Below are 17,476 nucleotides of genomic sequence, written 5' to 3' on the forward strand. Positions count from 1 at the left end.
TTATATATTCGCCATAGAGCCATATGTTGAAAAGACACCTGTAGATGGAACAATAGCAGAATTCCAGATACCATCCCTCTCCATTTTCATGACAGGCTGGGAAGGGAGGTGTTCTTCCCAGAAATCAGTGATTACAGCAGAATATACTGGAGTTAAATCCCAGACACAGTGAAAGGCCAGGGAGGGAGAGGTGTCAGTAGCGACAGACACAGGTAATCACACCACCCCTAAAAAGGGATCTGCCTTGATGACTCAGGAAATACGAAAGCTCTGTATAGACAGAAAGGTTTGGAGGACTATTTTCCTTTGTAAGTAAGTCACTCTGAACAACAAGCAAGCAAGCCCAGAAACAGACTCATAAATACAGAGAACAAACTGGTGTTTTGGGGGCAGGGGGTGGGGGAGAAAACAGGTGAAGAGATAAAGAGGTTCAGACTTCTAACTATAAAATAAATAAGTCATGAGCACAAAAAGTACAGCATAGGGAACGCAATCAGTAATATTGTAATAACTTTGGTGACAGGTACCTCACTTATCATAGTGAGCATTCATGTGTTGAATGTTGAGTATTGTGTTGTACATCTGAAACTAACATGGCATTATATGTCAACTATACTTCAATTTTTTTAAAAAGCCACTCCGAAGTCCAGCTCTGCCAAAAACAATGAGCAAGTCCTCAGAGAACTCCTTTGATCCCCTTCCCACATGGGCACACACAGCTGCTCTCCTCACCCTTGCCAGGGGTTTCCAAGGCAGGCTCGCGCTGGGGCCTGAGGACTCACTACTTCTCCGTCAACGCCCTAACTTGAAGACTTCACTATCTTGTTTACCCTTCATAAAAGAACTTAAAACTGAAACCTAGATTCTTATCAACTGCACCACACAAAGGGCATGTGTCTACCCTGCTATACAGCTCCTGGGAAGGAAGCATTCCCACCTGAAAAACAAACAGATGGGTTTTCCCAGCTGACCTGCTGCTTCTCTCCCCAGCATCAACCACCCTTTTCCAAGTCCTTGGCCTGCAGAAGCGTGCTGACACAGAGGACCAATGCCAGAACCCTCCGAGTAGCCCATACTTTCTGATAAAAGTGCATTCAGTCTCATAACATTCTCCCTATTTTCTACTTCCAAAGAGGTGGCGAGTACAGAATATTCACTCCACTCAGAAAAGCTTTTCATTTTAACATTCTGTTGCAGAAACGAAACACACATCATAATAGGGGGTTTTGAACATCTCTAATACTCTTACCAGGTGTAAAAGCCAACATCCTATCCATCTCACCAAATCCACAGCTGTGTTAAAGTCCAGACCACTGGTTATAACCTGGAGTTCAACACTAGATCTGGTATGAGCTTGGTTATTAACCAAAAATGGGAACTTGGACCTTAATAAATAAAATACCCAGGAGAGCAAATGCAAGGACCCAGGATGCTGTGTGAAGGCCCCCACAGTCTCCTCCACCAGGCAGATGGGAATGAGCACTGTGATGGGTGAGCACTCTTGTCAGGGAGCTCCTGCGGCCCATCTGAAGATCTCCAAGGTCGCTTCTGCCTTTCAAGTTGCTGCATGAGATCGATCAGAAGGCTCAAGGCATTCTACACTGCCCAGGATTTCTTTGCACAGCAGAGGTTGGTCTTTTCAACTCAGCTTGCAACCCTTCACAGGTCCCAATGCATCACCAACTGGAACCAGAAAGGGAGAAATCAGAGCTGGAACTCCATTACTTGCCTACTCAGGAACTGGTAAGATAATGTCAATGGCTATTATTTTCAACTGCTTACTATTTGCCAGACATGTGCCAACTGCCTTATATGGCTTACCTCATCTGCTCCTTACAAAACCTCACCGAGCAGGGACTGTTACCTCATTTCACTGACAGGGGACAAGCCCATAAAGCTAAAATGACCCCCTCATTTTCTCTGACACCAGACTCCAGTGCTTCCTAGTGGCACTGCCTTCCAGAGGGAGCCCTCTCCATCAATGGCCTGTCTCCTTTGGCCCTATGTTTGGACGGGGAAGGAAGAAGAGCTCATCATGGTCACACAGGGACTACTATGTGAATCACTCTTCTGGAAAGTGAGATAAGGTCCGAAAGAGCACTCCAGACCAGAATCATCTGATTAAAATACAATATAAGCCACGAATGTGAGCCACATGTGTAATTTTAAATTTTACTGCCATCACATGGAATAGTAAAAAGAAACAGGCCACATTAATTTTAAGAATATGTTCCACTTAACCCAATATATCTAAAATATCATTTCAGTAGACAATGTAAAATTATACAGATATTTTACATACTTTATTCATATGTCTCTAAAATCCAAAAGTTTATACTTAAAGCACGTATCAATTCAGACAAGCTATATTTTGTGTGCTCAATAGCCACACATGGCTAGTGGCTACTGGACAATACAGCTCTACAGACATTTCATAGTAAAGAAGCTAAGGCTCAACATCAGAGGGGACCTTTAAGAGAAAAAATTCATATTCAGGAAACAAATATGGGGTTTCTTGATGCCATCCAAGTACATGGAATATTACCAAACACCACAAATTTATCGGATGTCAGCTTCACAAAAGAATTCCTTTCACCTTTTATCCCTACTCTCTAATTTCCTTAGCAAAAATAACAGAGGACCACTCCAATTTTGAGAAACAGGCTACTCTAAATGTAACAATGAATTTATTCAAAGTAAACACAAGATACTTTACCAGGTATAAACAATAGGGGAAAAGGATCCATTTAGTCAGTCACAGTTTTAAAACCTGCTGTCACCAAGCCAATACTTAACACTTGCTTAAATAGTTAAGAATTCAGAAAGGTGTCACTTCGGTATACAAACAGTCCTAAAAATCCATAATCTGATGCAAAACCTCTGGGCTTTGGAGAAAAAATAAGCAACTAATTTTAGATCCCTAAACTTCCATTAGTAAAGTCCCCAATTAGAATATGATGTAACCATCATCAAGAGATTGTATTTTTCCCCCCTGAATAAATGAATGTGAATCAAATATGCGCCCAAGTCAATTCATTGATAAGGAAACCTTTGCATATGGTCCTTGTTATTGATAGCTGTTCTTTCAGGTCAAGTTCGAAATAATTCTATGGCTTAAAAATTGCTCCTGTAGCAGCAAACCTACCAGAAAGATATAAGAATCCCCTGGGTATGCTTCCCCTTATGCTGTTTTCCAATACTGGCTAAGGCGTCTCAGAATAGCACGAAAGTCCTCTCCCAGGCCAACTCTTACAAAGCATTCTAAGATCCATTTCAAGCATTAGCAGCAAGAACTCGGTGACTGATTAGCAATGTCTGTCCAGGCTGTGGGAACGAGGACCTTCACCTCAAATGTCAATTTCCAATCCCTGTGTAGAAAAATAGCAAAGTAACAAAGGGGCACGAAGACAAACACATGCAGTGCAGACTTTCACTTAGTGTTTCCATCTGCATTGCACCCAAGGGATATATGACAGGCATCACAGTTATCACAGAGATACACAGCAAGGCATGCACATCCTACTCACAAAGATAGTATCAGTAATGAGAATACCAAGGGTAACTGTAAACCCATTCCTTCAAGCTGAGGCACATTGGGCAAATTAAAACCTAACAGGCATCTTTGGTAAATCTCTGTCAAAAGAAAATATTCCCAAGCAGCCAAGTGCACCGAATCCATCCACCACCTATTCTGCTAGCAGAAGAGGAGCATAACACTATCCAGAAAGCCAAGTTCAAATTCTGGTTCAGCCACTTCATTAACTGGGATCTCCACTCTCCCTGAGTTCCAGCTCTCCCACCTCTTCACAGGGCTGCATAGTGCTAAGAACATATTTATGCATGCATTCCTTTCATAAATCTTAAGCAATCACTATTAAAAACAGGCACTATTTACAATGGCCTGTCTGCCTAATGCTTTTCTGGTGCTTTGCACACACCATCTCATCTCAACTTTACAAGGACTCTACAAGGCTAAACCTCTCATTATCCCCATTTTACAGATAAGAAGACAAAGTAAGTAACTGGCCCAAACTGGTATGGGACAAAGCTAGTATTCACTAACCTGAACCAACCAGTTACTTAACTTGATGCACAGATCTGCACAATTCAAAAAACATGCATTTGCCAGTAGCCTCTTTCATCAGAACTCATCTGTACCAAGTAGCATTTCCCCAAAACCCTGTTAGAGGTCCCAACACATATAAGAGTTATTTCCACAAGCTCCTCTGTTTATCTGGTCAGAGTGCTTACATTTCCCCCAGATTCTGCAGAAATCAGTTTTCCCTCCACTTGACGTCATGAATGAAGACAGAAACCTCAAGAATCAACAGCTCCATCATATCAGTTAATATGCTTCATTAACAACAGAGATGTTTCTTTTAAAAAGCACATCCTCAAAAATGTTCAGGAAGAAATCTCATGCCAGTGTTACCCACCCTCTGTCACATGAAATAATTTCAGCAGCTTCAGTGCAAATTGACCAATTGAGAAAATAAGGGGCCGATGTCTAAAACTGTCAAGTGATTTCCCACACCCTCCACTCATGGCCTTTGCACTCATGTAAGCAGAGAAAATGACTAGTTTTTAAAAAGAAAACAACTAGTTGGAAGAAGAATAAAATAGAGCAGACATCAGCTGGCCATGTGCTCCCACCTTAGCACGTTTAGGATCACCATTATGCACCAGCCAACATCTTTCTCATCAAGGGCATTTGACAAGGTGGTAAACCAGTACTTGGTCAAGCAAGCAAAAATTGTCAGTTCAGGCGCCTCTTATCCTAGACAAACCTGCCCGAAGCTGTTACTAGGCAATAGACCAACCCTGACCTTCAGGCTCAACAGTCAGCTCAAGCAAATGCTGCTGTCCCTTACAACCTCCTGTCACTGAACAACCAAAGCAGAAATGACAATGCCTACTTCTGAACCAACCCTAAAGCCAAGGACACTTCTGATGCAAATGAACGCCAGACTCACAAAATTTAGCCTAAGTTATTACACAACAGGGGAAAAAAAACAGGTTTGTGATCATCAAAACATGCCCCTGCTGCACCATCAGACATTTGACCTCTAATTAGACTACCTTGCTTTCAGCAAAAGATACCTTGGTGGCTGGCAACAGAAGGTACAAATTTAGCTTCTCATTTTTTACAGTGGACTTCAAACACCATGATAATATATACAGTCTGAATTTTCAAGGAAGATGTTAACCTTGGACATCAAACCTCTTAAGAGGAGGCAATATACGAATGTGAGATTTCTGGGGGAAAAAAAACATATAATGATATCAATGTCTTGTAAAAAGTCCTCTAAGTGTTTTAGAGAGCATCTACTCATTCTATCAGTCCTTAAATATGACTACCACTACCTAGACACTAAAGATAAAGCAGACAGGAGGAGGAGGATGTCCTGCCCTCAAAGAGCACAGTAGAATTAATTAGGCTCTGAATCATGCATGAGGAATTCATGTGAATATACTATATATCATGATAATCACTTAAAGAACCAGTGCTGGAATTGGAGGAAAAGAATCACTCCCTCAAATCTTCCATCTGTCTATGCCAAGAGCTGGTCACTCTATTCAGAATTCATGCTTCCATCATGTCGTTGTTGGAAACACTCAGATATGTGATAATTCCAACATATATTAGAAATCCCTCCTTGGGCATCATGTGCAAAAAATTAGTGGGTCAGAATGTTATGTGAAAAAATTAAGATCTTTAGCAAGGGACCCACTATTATGACGTCTCCAAGATGAAGTTACTCAGATCCTACTACACTGGCCATTGTCCTTCCCTCCCCTCCCCTGTCCTCCCCATCACCCTCCTCCTTGGGTAGTTCGGTAACAAGAAGTGACCAAGGGAGCTAGTTCTCCAATCAAATGAGAGATTTACTTTTAAAAATTGAACAAGCCAACAGCAATTTAGATCCGCAATAGAAGTCACGACATTACAGTGAAATATCCAAGCAGCAAGCCACTGGCAGCGCCAAAAAAACATACAACCCAGAGAGCTGAGCCTCAGCTGTATAGGGCACACTGACAGCAATGAATGCATTTCAATAGCTACAATACACGTGTTTGCATTTGTGTGTGCACACACACACATTTACACACAACCAATCCAGGTAATGCCAAACAAGTAGTAGCAAAAAAAAAAAAAAAAAAAAACTGTCCCTCAGGTTGAAATCTAGAAATCCCCTAAACACTGGTGGCAAACACCTCTAGGGACCAGCTGGGTATTGTAAATAACCGCGGCGGGCCAGCTAAGTGCCCCATCTCAGGGGGCAGCCACTATTTAATTCCACCTTACTGTTGCTGCCACACAAGAATACAAGCCCTAGGTTGCCAAAACTTCCAATTCAGGAGTAACCCAGATTTCTAAGGGAAGTCCCCAAGAAGGCAGGAGTTTCCATCTGTTTTGGTCACCACTGTCCCCCTTAGTGTCTAGAATACTGCCTAGCAGGCTGTAGGATTTAGGACAGACTTATAGATGGCATGAATGCAAAACACCCAAATATTTAATTCAATTATTTCTTTCAACATAGTATGGCCAACAAGAGCACCTGCAGGCGAGATACCCCACGCAGACCTCCAAATAACCTGAGTGGCCAGATGCCTCTTACAGAGCTCCAAATAACTTGAATGGCTGCCCTTTCTCCATTTTTCTTTTCCAGAATAAGATCCAGAACTTTTTAGACTGAGTACTCTGAAACCACTATCCCAATCATAAATCACATTAAACAGCTTTAAAAGCCATATATAACTTCATTGACATAAGCAAACCTCCCTTTTTTTTTTTAACATGGATTCCTAGAGAAATAAGGTTTAATGTTTTAAAAACAAAAAAATCACTTACAGGCATTCCATTAACCAAGATCCACTCCACCACCTTGTTTGCTACTCCCTGGGGATATTCTGTACGAAGGTTAGCAAGATAATCAGAAGGTTCTTAGCCAGTTAGGAAGCAAACTTTCAGAGGACAGTTAACAAGAAGTGCGCCTCACAGAACACAACACATGCACTGGGCATTTAGCTTGTATAATGCAGACAGGCCACACCCACACAAAATGCTCAGCCTGGAATCAACAATCCCTAAAATTCCGGATGAGTTTTTGAAGCCATTTAGTTAAGGGTTATGAAACCAACCCCAAAGAAACTGAGGGTCTTGCATAAATCCCAGAACTGGCTTGGATGATTCCCATGGCTAGTTCTGATCACCAGAGGAAAATTCCAGAACCCAAACCATCTCCTGCCGAGTACAACTCCCTCAGACCTTTTCTTTAAGTTGCAATTCAGAGTCTGCAGCTCACACTTAAAATGCTATGTGGTATAGTAACAACAGCACATTATTATAACATAATCATATTCAACACCCCAAACAAAAGTTCTCAAATTATAGACTAAACCAATTTAGATCATTCTGAAGAGGAGTCAAAAAAACTCGCCACAAACAAACTCACTCTATTCCACAGTTATCACTGGCTTATTCAAAAGCTAAAGTAATTTGCTGAAAGGCCATCTCTTCCATGTAACCAAATAAAATACTATAGTAACTGCATTACTTCTTTATTTAATTGTAGCAAATACAGGAAGACACCTTTACTTCCACCAGTAGTCATGATACATACTTATATGGGAAAAGTAGGAGGGTTAAAAATGCAAGGCTGGGTCTGTCTTTTAATTGGCCTTCTTATATAATTAGGAAAAACAGCTTTCACAGCAAACAGTCTGAAATTTAAAAACATCCTGAGATGACTACAGAGACATACTATACCTACCTCCACTTACTATAGGAGAGACACCTTGGACAAGTGAAGACCTCCTCAGCTTTAATTTCCTCATCCTAAAGTGGGGATATTCAGTTTCTACCTCCAAGAGGATTAAATGCATATAAAAAGCTCAGGCCAAGCACCTATATAAGGGACACAGACTTGGTTAGTGTGGTGAGCTATTATAATCAGTTGCCATTTTAGAGATTAAAAAACCGAGGCCCATTTGCCCAAGATAACCCTGCTGCAACAGACCAAGAGTTCAACCTGGACCGTTGGGGTCCTACAGTGTGGTTCCTGAGTAAGAGGTATGTATATCTGGGACTTCCAGACCACCACTACCCAACCCCACTTCCACAAGATCCTGGGTAATTCACCCAAGGCTACCCAGTGAACTAGCCAAGACCACAGCTGTTTTTTGGCCTCCACACTCGCTAAACTAAAGAACCTCAGGAAAAGTGATCTATTTTTTTTAATTTAATAGAATTCATTTATAAGTTGCAATTGCTTTGCAAATAAATCCATTGATGATTCATGACTAACTTGATTCTTGAGAAGTCAATGGTATTTCCTCACTATCTGGAGTATGCTTTTATATTTGGTGAACTGTTTATGGTTGTGTCCCCTACCCAAATTATTCCAAACTGATGAGTTCTCTGATTTAAGTGCACTGTGGAATTCATAAGGCTGCAATGGTGTGAGAATTCAAGTGCCTCTTGAATCCATGTAGACAGTATGAATTCCTCGAAAGTATACCCACTGCAATATCAATCAACAACTTGGTTCGTTCTCCTTGTTAGAAAAATAGTATCTGCAAACCCCAAGATACGAGCAGTTGTCCTATTTTCTTACATGGAAGTGTTAGATATTCCATGACCTATGCTTTCACTTCTTCTTTTTCAGTTGCTAGATTTTTTTGTTTCTTTTTTAGTTTCAGCAGCCGACTGTGTCACTTTGCTACAGTTCAAAAATAGCTAAGTTGGGTAGTTTAAAGTCAGATTTTGTTGTTTGTGCAGAAAACCTTCATGCTGATTTCAGTTGGAAAAAAAAATTGATTAGAGGGCAGGTGCTACGCACAGTTCACGGTTCTCTCTCAAAGGCTCTGCAGGTCGAATCCAAGAAAACATGGAGACAGGAACATGACTCTGTTCGTGTTCACACAAGAACAAAATTAAAACACCCAAGTAACTACTGGTTGCTTCCTGCTAGTGGCACCAAAGTAAAACTCAGAAATGGTAGTAACAGGCATACCCATCCTTTTTTGACTATGACACAGTCCAGAAGGCTTTAGGAGAAGACTCAGCATCCCAGGAAGCAGGACCAAGCAACTTTTTCTTGAAAGGATACCACCACACAGGGATGTTGGCAATTCCCGAGATATGGTAAGCCTGAGGAAAACATTCTTCCCAGTTTAAGCCGGGGAAGTGGCGATCTCCTCACCATGAGAACAAGCAAGGATCTCAGACTTCACTGAGGCTTTCTCATTTCTTTTAAAACCTCAAAACATAACCATTTTACAAATTTTACATGCTATATCCTCATGCCAGTCCTTACTCCTTTTCACCCTCAATAGCAAAGCCATGTACAAAAACCCTCATGCAAGTTCACATTTTTTTAATGTTTTTGTTTTTACATACAATTGTCCTCAGTTCCCACTTTCTCTTCCAATATACTCCTACCAAATCTCCTTAGCATACATAATATAAAAACAGGCAATTTATTAAGCACTATATACCGTGCACAATGCTAAGTGCTTACCATGCATTCTCATTCAAACCTCATACAGAGCTTAGGAGTCAGGGTACTACCACTATGTCATTTCACAGATGGAAGGAAAAAAGAGAGGCACAGAGAAGTTAAGCAACTTGTCGAAAGCAATACAGCTACTAATGAGAGAAGCAAGCAGGCTCCAGAAACTTTCATGTATTCTATATAACTTTCCATAGTTACCTGGTTTACAAAGAAAATAAAAAATATTAACAAGTTCTAAGTTTCTAAAGGACTTTTCCTTGTCATATGCTGAAAGAACAGTACAGTGACTCTCCAAACTGGTTGACCAATATGACAGTTCTCCAGTATGAAAGCTGGCTCCCACCCCCCCTCCCGCCCCCCACACTCCCACCTCAAATACAGCACTAATACCACCTAATTCATTAGGAGGCACTCAGAAAAGAAAAACCCAGCACACCTGGAACCTGGTCCGCTCAATATCATTCCTCCACCCAGCCCTAAAATGTTTTCAAAAGTAGTCATTTAAAGTGCTATAGACATAGAAACTTCAAGCCTGCATAGGTGTGTCAAACCATCTCACATAGATTATATATTTTTCAATCGAAACACCAAACATTTTGCTACAAATGAAACCCGGGGAAACGGCTCCTCCAATTACAGGTGTCCCTGCAGGAGAAGACAGAACATGGAGCCCTCTAGCTACTACAGGCAATCTTGCACAACTATCTCTATAAACCTCACAATCCTTTCCATAATAGAAGCAAACGACACATTCATCTGCTACACATTTCAATCATTCATTATAGACTTTCCTCAAAGTGAAATTCACCTACACTACTTCCAGATTATTTTTTTAAAACAAACATTAACAACTGCATGGTATTGGAAATTTGAGACAAAGAGGAACTGTAGGAAAAAGCAGAGAGAAGTAAACAGGTTTTTAAAACACAAATCATTTTGGAGTGATTTTTTGGTTATAACTCCATGTAAACTCAATACCAAAGAAGTAAGTCAAAGCAAAGTCAGTAACAGATAACTTTTTTTAACAGCTGTGCGTTTATTTGATCTAAGTGTGCAGAACACTGCCTGGTCCTGGGTTTGGTTCTTTACAAGCTAGATGGTCATTCCAATTCTCAGACAGGGAAACCAAATTACATGATCTTTTACTGAGGGCCTAATCAGTGTCCAGGCCACCTCATTCAGTGACTGCTCCCTAATGCCAGAGCAGCTCTCACTGCCTGGTGGGGGCAGGCTGTTCTCTGAAGGACACTTCTCACTTTCTGGAGCCCCCACCCTCCTCAGTAGCTACTAGCTTTGCCAGGATCAAGTTCAGGTGGAGAACTAACACTTCCTTGGCTTCCTTCATGTTATTAGATACACAGGACTTTTATTCTCTATACATACAGTCAAAAATGCAGTTTCAGTCATTACCTCCCATCACAAGATAGTGGTTAACCTGTAATCAAAATGCACCAAGGGCTAATGGACAGATTGAGTGGTTTAGGGGTGGGGGGAATCAAGAATGTTTGAGATAATTTCAGATCTAAGTTTCTCCCATTAAGCTCTGACATACGAAAAGGACCACATAAGAAATGTGCCCCAGGATGAAAGTGTTCATGATAGTTTTTTAACATTCCAATTTAGAATGGACACCCACGTTACAATATTTATCCTGCTTAGAAATGGCATTGCATTGTCCTGTATGTTATGAGGAAAATGCTGAATGGAAATTCAGATTAGAAAAAAAACTTTTACTGTAACAGGAAAGAAGCAAAGCAACAAAGCACCAGCAACATTTAATTTGCTTCCTCACCCGAGTAAGCCTAATGTGAGTGTCAAGACTGTCCTTTTGGTCAAGAAGTTCCCAGGAAAATGAGGGAGGGGTGAAAGGGTAAAAGGCAGTCCCTAGCAACAATTGCTCTGGGCCATTTTAAATAATCTAACACAAACGGCAAAAGTTCATTCCAACTAGTGCACCACTATATAACTGATTCTATTACATTAAGTTGGAAATTTTTCAGAAGAATAGGAAGATGAATCTGAAAGGGATTTTGTTTTGTTTTGCTGTATTAAATCATCAGCATTCCCTGTACTGTTTCATGCAAACAACAGTAAAATCTTTTATTCAGTGAAAATGGGTCCATAATTAAGGGGAGATGTTCAGAGCTGCACTATTAGTTTTTTTTTCTCATTTCAGTCAACCTTTCCTATAACCTTTCTGCCTCCAGCCAAGGCAACTCCAGTATTTCCAAAGTCTTTTAGACCTATTTGTATTAACGTTGTAACTTCAACAACTCTGCAATATAAACATTGTTTAGGAGGAAACATCAAAGATTTTATTCCTTAACTGCCTCAGAGAGACTAAGTTTCAAGACTAGACAAAGATTCTTCAGTTTCAAATAAGACACGTGAAGTAGGGGATAACTGCATGATTTCTCACCACACCCAGAAAGAGTAAGACTACTGACTTACAAATACTGCTTTTGCATTTTCCTACGAAGGACATGAAGGATATCCATCAGGACTAAAGCATTTACATGCAAATCCACCAAGAGATGGCTTAGAGGGAGATGCACAGGAAATCAATCATGGATCTTCCGATTCTGACACATTCAAAGTACAGAGCAAAGCGTATCCATCTGAAGTGTTTGCCACATCAGCCTCTTAGATGTAGTGCAATTATGAAACAAAACATATCAGAATCAAAGAGAAGCGTTTCATTCTGAGGGCAGAAAGAGAGAAGAAATCAACTGTTTTAAGTTTCTGCTGAATCGCTTACAAATATAAAACATATAAAATGTTAACCCTCTTAACCAACATACTTGATATCCTGTTGGTGGCACTTCATTTCTCAATGTAGAGATAGATACCGAGGGCTTGAATAATCTACACGTAAGGTTCTCTGTTTAATAACAAGATGTTGGGGAGGATAGAGTATAGAAGAAAAAAGACTGAGTTGATAATTGAGCTGGGGGAGCGTGGTGGTTGGTGTTCCACAGGGAATCATTATATTTTCATATTTTCATTAAATTTTCCACAAATTTTTTAATCCTGCATTATTAAGAAGATGTAGGAAAAGAACATACTATGCACTGTATCATGACAGGCTCAAGTAACACTTCTGCTCTGGAAGGTGGAAACATCACTTGAAAAGCTAACCGTGATGGGGGCGTCGGTCCCACGCTGCCATACTGTTGTTGAGACTAAGGCACTTTTTCCGGTCCGCTACGAAAGATCTATGCGAGGGCTACATTTCCAAAACCCTCCCAAATTACAGCTACGTCGTATCCTGAACAGGAGCTGAGAACAAATGCAACTGAAAAGTTGGCGTGAGTCTGAGAGGACAACAAAATAACAAGGAATTTGGGTTAAGACCTTGCAAGGAGGAACGTAATCCAAACCAGAAGCATTTGTTCCCTCACGTCAACCAGATAAACGTTTCCGAGGCTACGGCCGGCAAAAAGTGGGGGTCTCAAAGGGAACTCGGGCCCTCGCCCTGCTGAGGGCGGGCAGGAGCTGCAGCGCCGGGCGGAGGCCGCCTCCCCGCTGCAAGGGGCGTCCGCAGTGGCCGCCTCTCCGCTCCCGCCACATCCGCACCGCGCCGAGGTGGCCGAGCCGGACGAGTGGAGGTGGCAGGGGCCCGACGAGCGGCTCCGGGGCGCCCCCTGAGGTCCAGCGGCATCGCCGCACCTTCGGGAAACGGAAAGCCGGCGTCTCCCAAGGTTCTGACGTTTTAACTTGGTCTGCTTTTAAGGATGTTGCACTCTTCTCACGCGGCACCTCCCAAACCACCGCCCTTCTTCCCGCGCCTCACACCTGTCCTTCCCCTTCCTACCGCCTTCGGCTCCCGGAGCAGGGAATGGGCTATTTACCTCTCAGCGTGGGCACGAAAAGAAAACACGGAAGACGAAAGCTGTCCAAGCCCACGAAGGCGGCATCACTGGCAGTCCCATTTTGGATTTCAAGCTTCCTCGACACCAAGAGAAAGAAAATCACGGCCGGCCCACTGGCCGCATGCCCCATTATAAGGAGAAGGCCATAAGTGGAATTAGACATTCCTCTTATTTTGCAAAACTTCTCTCCTGCTGCCTTCCACTGCCCCGGGTAAAGCATGACGTTTACAAACCTCCACCCTTCGTACACCTGAGCCCACTCGGCCGGCAAGTTCACGGCAAAGGAGAAAGTCTAGAAGAGGCAGATGACTAACACAAATACTGAGCAGGGCTCTTTTGAGGAGGGTAGGAGGTTTAGGGCTGGGCTGGGGGCGGGCGGTAGTTCTCCACACTGCCTCCAGCTTTGCGGAGGCAGAACCCTGGAGGGCAAACGCGAGGCCTCAGCCTGTATGGACGCACGTCCTCGCTGGGCATCGAAGCTGGGTTTCTGGGATGTGGCAGGAGCCCCCTGAGCTTCCGGGGGCAGGAGGATGCGCAGAGGTAAAGGGGGTGCCGAAGACAAGACGGTGCTTTGCCTGTCTGCTCCTCAAGGCCACCCCCGTGCCTCCAAAGGGGACACTCGCTGCCGGTCTCCGAGCTGGTCTCCGAGCGGGTCCCCGAGGGCAGCAAAAGCGCTGGCGCCCTGCACGCGGGCGCAAGACGGAGCCGGGAGACCCGCTGCACCAAATACCTGCGCTCGAGCCGCTCAGGAAACAGGCGGCTGTGACCAGGGAGAGCAGAAACGTGGGGACACGTTCCTTTTTTTCCTTGGTTCAGATAAACCCCACTGCCGGGTAGCCAGAGCTGCTGGATGAGAGCGCAGAAAGACGAGGGGTTCCCGTCCTTAGGAGATGAAGGGATGAAAAAAAGGCAAATCGCCCCCTTCTTTCCACCTTTTCCCCGGCTAGGGCAGAGGACGTGGCCTCCACCCCCGAGAAGGGGAGACAGATTCAAGAGAGCTCGGGACTGCAGCCCAGGGGACCTGCAAGAGGGGAGAGGGAGGCAGCCGGCCTCTGCCCTCCAGGAGAGAACAGTGTGATGGGGATCTGCCAGTGGAGGCTGAAAGCGGAGGGTCGCCGAGCCTCACAATGCTGCGTGCAGTGATTTATTATCGTCATCAGTGACCAATACTGTTCCTGCCTTAACCCCGAACAGGCTGCAAAAGGGCAAAGATGGGTAGGCAGGGCGCGCGAGACAGCAAAAATTCCGCCCGGGCACGGACTGCAGCCCAGCCGCCCACCCGGCCCCCACCCCCCACACCGCCCTGCCCCTACCAGAGCAGCCCGGCCAGGGAGAGTTGCGGGGTAAAGGCGCCGCGGACAGGGGCTGGAGGAGCCATGATCTCCCTCAACAGCCTACTCCGTGCCCTCCCACCACTCCCAGGCCCCCGCGCCCGGGAAGGCTGCCTCGCGCGGGCACTCAAGTGCAGCTTTGCGCCCCAGCCCCGAACAGGGGCCGCCCCTCGCCCCCGAGACCAGAACACAGGCTGCTCCCAACAACCCCAGTCCTCCACGGTCAACCTCCAGCTTCCATCCCCAGAACACCACCCTCTCTAAAAGGCCGGGAAACAGCAAAGCAAGTGTCCCTTCTGAGCTCCTTCAATACCCCCAGAGTGAGAGGTGCACCCTGGCCCCCACCCCAACCCACAGAAGCACCCGCCTTTGGCCTCAGTCGCTCCAGAGTTTTAGCTCTCCCGAACCGCGGCAGATCAGCCGAGCGAGTCTCCCTTTTCCCCGACTCCCGCTCACCGAGGCCCCTCAAATCCGAGCAAGAGTAGACCCCTGAAGCCCTAGCCCGCCTCCCAACCATCAGTCTCCCTAAACGCCGCTACAGCCAGCGGCGCGAAAACCCTCTCTCCCCGGGGGCCCGACCCCGACCCCACCCTCTCTGGGGTCCCCCGGATGGGCGCCAGAGCTCGGTGCCAAGGCGACAACTCCGCATCCTCCACGCGCGCCGGTCAGGGCCGCGTCCCTTCGGAGGCCGTCACTTACCCGGGAAGCACACGACATAATGGAGCACGGAACTGGTGATTTTCAGGAACAAAATCCACCAACACGGTTCCAGTAACCTCCGCATGTCCAAAAACGCACATCGAAAAAAGGAAGGCAGGAGGGGTAAACTTGTTGAATAAGTTCTTGCCTCCGTGTGAGCCTCCGCTAAACCTGGGGCTCTTCCCGTTCTCGCCCGCTCTGCTGGCCCCCCGTGCTCAGCGGCCCGAGTCCCCCTGGAATCCGAGAAGCCGCCGAGCGCCCCCCGGAAAATCTCAAAAAGTGACCAGGAACGTGGAGCCACGCTGGGGACGATCCTCAGAGGAGAAGGGCTGCTTTCCTTTCAAAAACGAACGAGCCGAGCGAGCAGGGCGAGGAGTCGAAGGCGGCAGCGATGCCCCGGGCCCGGGGCAGGCAGGGACCGCAGGAGGCAGCGGCCAACAGCCGAGGATCCCCAACTTGAGTCGGCAGCGCAGCGCAGCCAAGAGCCTGAGGGCGGCGGCGGGGCTGAGCACGGCGCGGCGTCTCCCGGTTTCAGGCAGGCAGCTCCTTCCAGGGCCCGGGAAAGGAAGGAGGCATGTTTGCGAGCGGGGAAGGGGAGGGGAGAGGAGGGGGAAGCAAAGAGCCCCCCCAAAATAGAAACGACCGGACGAAATGAAGGAAAACACAAAGGATCTCAAAGAGGCGCTGGGGCGAGGGCGCCTTCAATCCATGCTCCTGAAAGTTGTGGCTCCAGCGCAGGCTGGGGAGGAACCAGGAGCGCGGGGCTGGAAACTGGCCATGCCTCCATACAGGAAGTAACATGTGAGCATGGATCCTGGCAGAGACTTTAAAGCCGGCGAACGAGAGAGCGAGCGAGCAGGGAGCGCGCGACGGTGGCGCGCGAGCTCGGGCGCGCGCAACCCGGGCTCCCGGCGACAGGCACGCGCTCTTAAAGAAGCCACGCTCTGCTCTCGCCTGGGAGGGCTCCCACAGTTCAGTTCTCTCCGCCGGCGGCCGTGGGGGCTGCGGCCTCGGCGGGGGCAGTTTGGGGGCTTGGGGCGGCTCTGGCTCGATTTGGGAAAGACCGAGGACGGCGGCTGCCTTCCAGGGCAGGCGGGTCTCTGCCAGATTCACCTTCTGCGAGCTCTTAAGACACCGTGCTTTGCGCGGGCCTGGCGAGGTCTGCCCCAGTCAGCGCTGCTCGCGAGTCTGCAACTTGGGGGTCCCTGGCTGGGGAGAAGAGAGTGGCAACCGGCCGCCTTTTTAGGGAAAGAGGGTTTCGTGCTTGACTTCATCGCCGCGGCGGGGCGCGCCCTGCCCATTCCCTGCTCTCGCCCCCAGCCCGGCTCATTCACCCATCTGGAAACAAAGCCGAGAGGCCTTTGCCCTCTGGCTGCGTTGGGATTTAATTGTTTTCTTTTTTTTTTCGGGCTTCCACTGGCCGAGTCCAAGGCTGGGGAGAGCGGGGGAGGAGGAATATCGATCCTAGGCTTGGAAAACGCAGACCTTCAGAGTCCCACACCCCCTTTCTCCGCGCCTAGCCGGATCGGTTGGCGGAGTTTTCCCCACTCGCAGCTCCCCGGGAGAGGGAAGCTTCCCGCGCGCCCGCCCGGTGGTGGGGAGGCGGCAGGAAGTGCGCCTCGACTCTCCGCTGGGCCAAAGCTGAGCCGCCGCGGGGCAGGCCTGATTTCCCGGCCGCTACCCGGGGAGCGGCTACCTCTTCAGCAGTTGAGGAGAGGCGTCCGGGGGAAATGGGGGGACTGGGCTTATCTGTAATGAGTTTTGTCCCTTGGCTCTCGGTGAGATCTTTATCGTTTAGATTTCTAAGCGCCCTATTTCCACTCAGGCTGGTGCTAGGAGTGGGGGAGGTGGGTTTTTTATTAAACGTGTAATTGAGCCAAGATAATTAGCCATTTGTAATTTTTGCCAAATTTTTCTGCCTTTGTTTAAAAGAATTCTAGACATGTTTTTAACTTGTCCGTTTCGTTTCATCCCATCACGCAGGGCCCCCCGCCCACTCAAACATCCCAACCGGATGCTAGGTTTTCAAATAATATACAGATGTTCGGAGATCTAC

At 46.3% G+C, this 17,476-nt stretch overlaps 1 protein-coding gene across 3 annotated transcripts in view; it reads right to left on the bottom strand.

Annotated features, from left to right (window-relative positions):
• Positions 1-16,186, bottom strand: part of PTPRG (protein tyrosine phosphatase receptor type G) — a 624,941-nt gene extending 608,755 nt beyond the window's left edge. For all 3 annotated transcript variants that reach the window (XM_036878497.2, XM_036878498.2, XM_036878496.2), the window contains exon 1: positions 15,421-16,186. In XM_036878497.2, the coding sequence (XP_036734392.2) occupies positions 15,421-15,505 (85 nt within the window). In that variant the 5' untranslated portion in view covers positions 15,506-16,186. The remainder of the gene's footprint in view (positions 1-15,420) is intronic.
• Positions 16,187-17,476: the final 1,290 nt, after the last annotated feature.

Source organism: Manis pentadactyla, chromosome 1 (assembly GCF_030020395.1).
Source record: "Manis pentadactyla isolate mManPen7 chromosome 1, mManPen7.hap1, whole genome shotgun sequence".
Taxonomy (NCBI): domain Eukaryota; kingdom Metazoa; phylum Chordata; class Mammalia; order Pholidota; family Manidae; genus Manis; species Manis pentadactyla.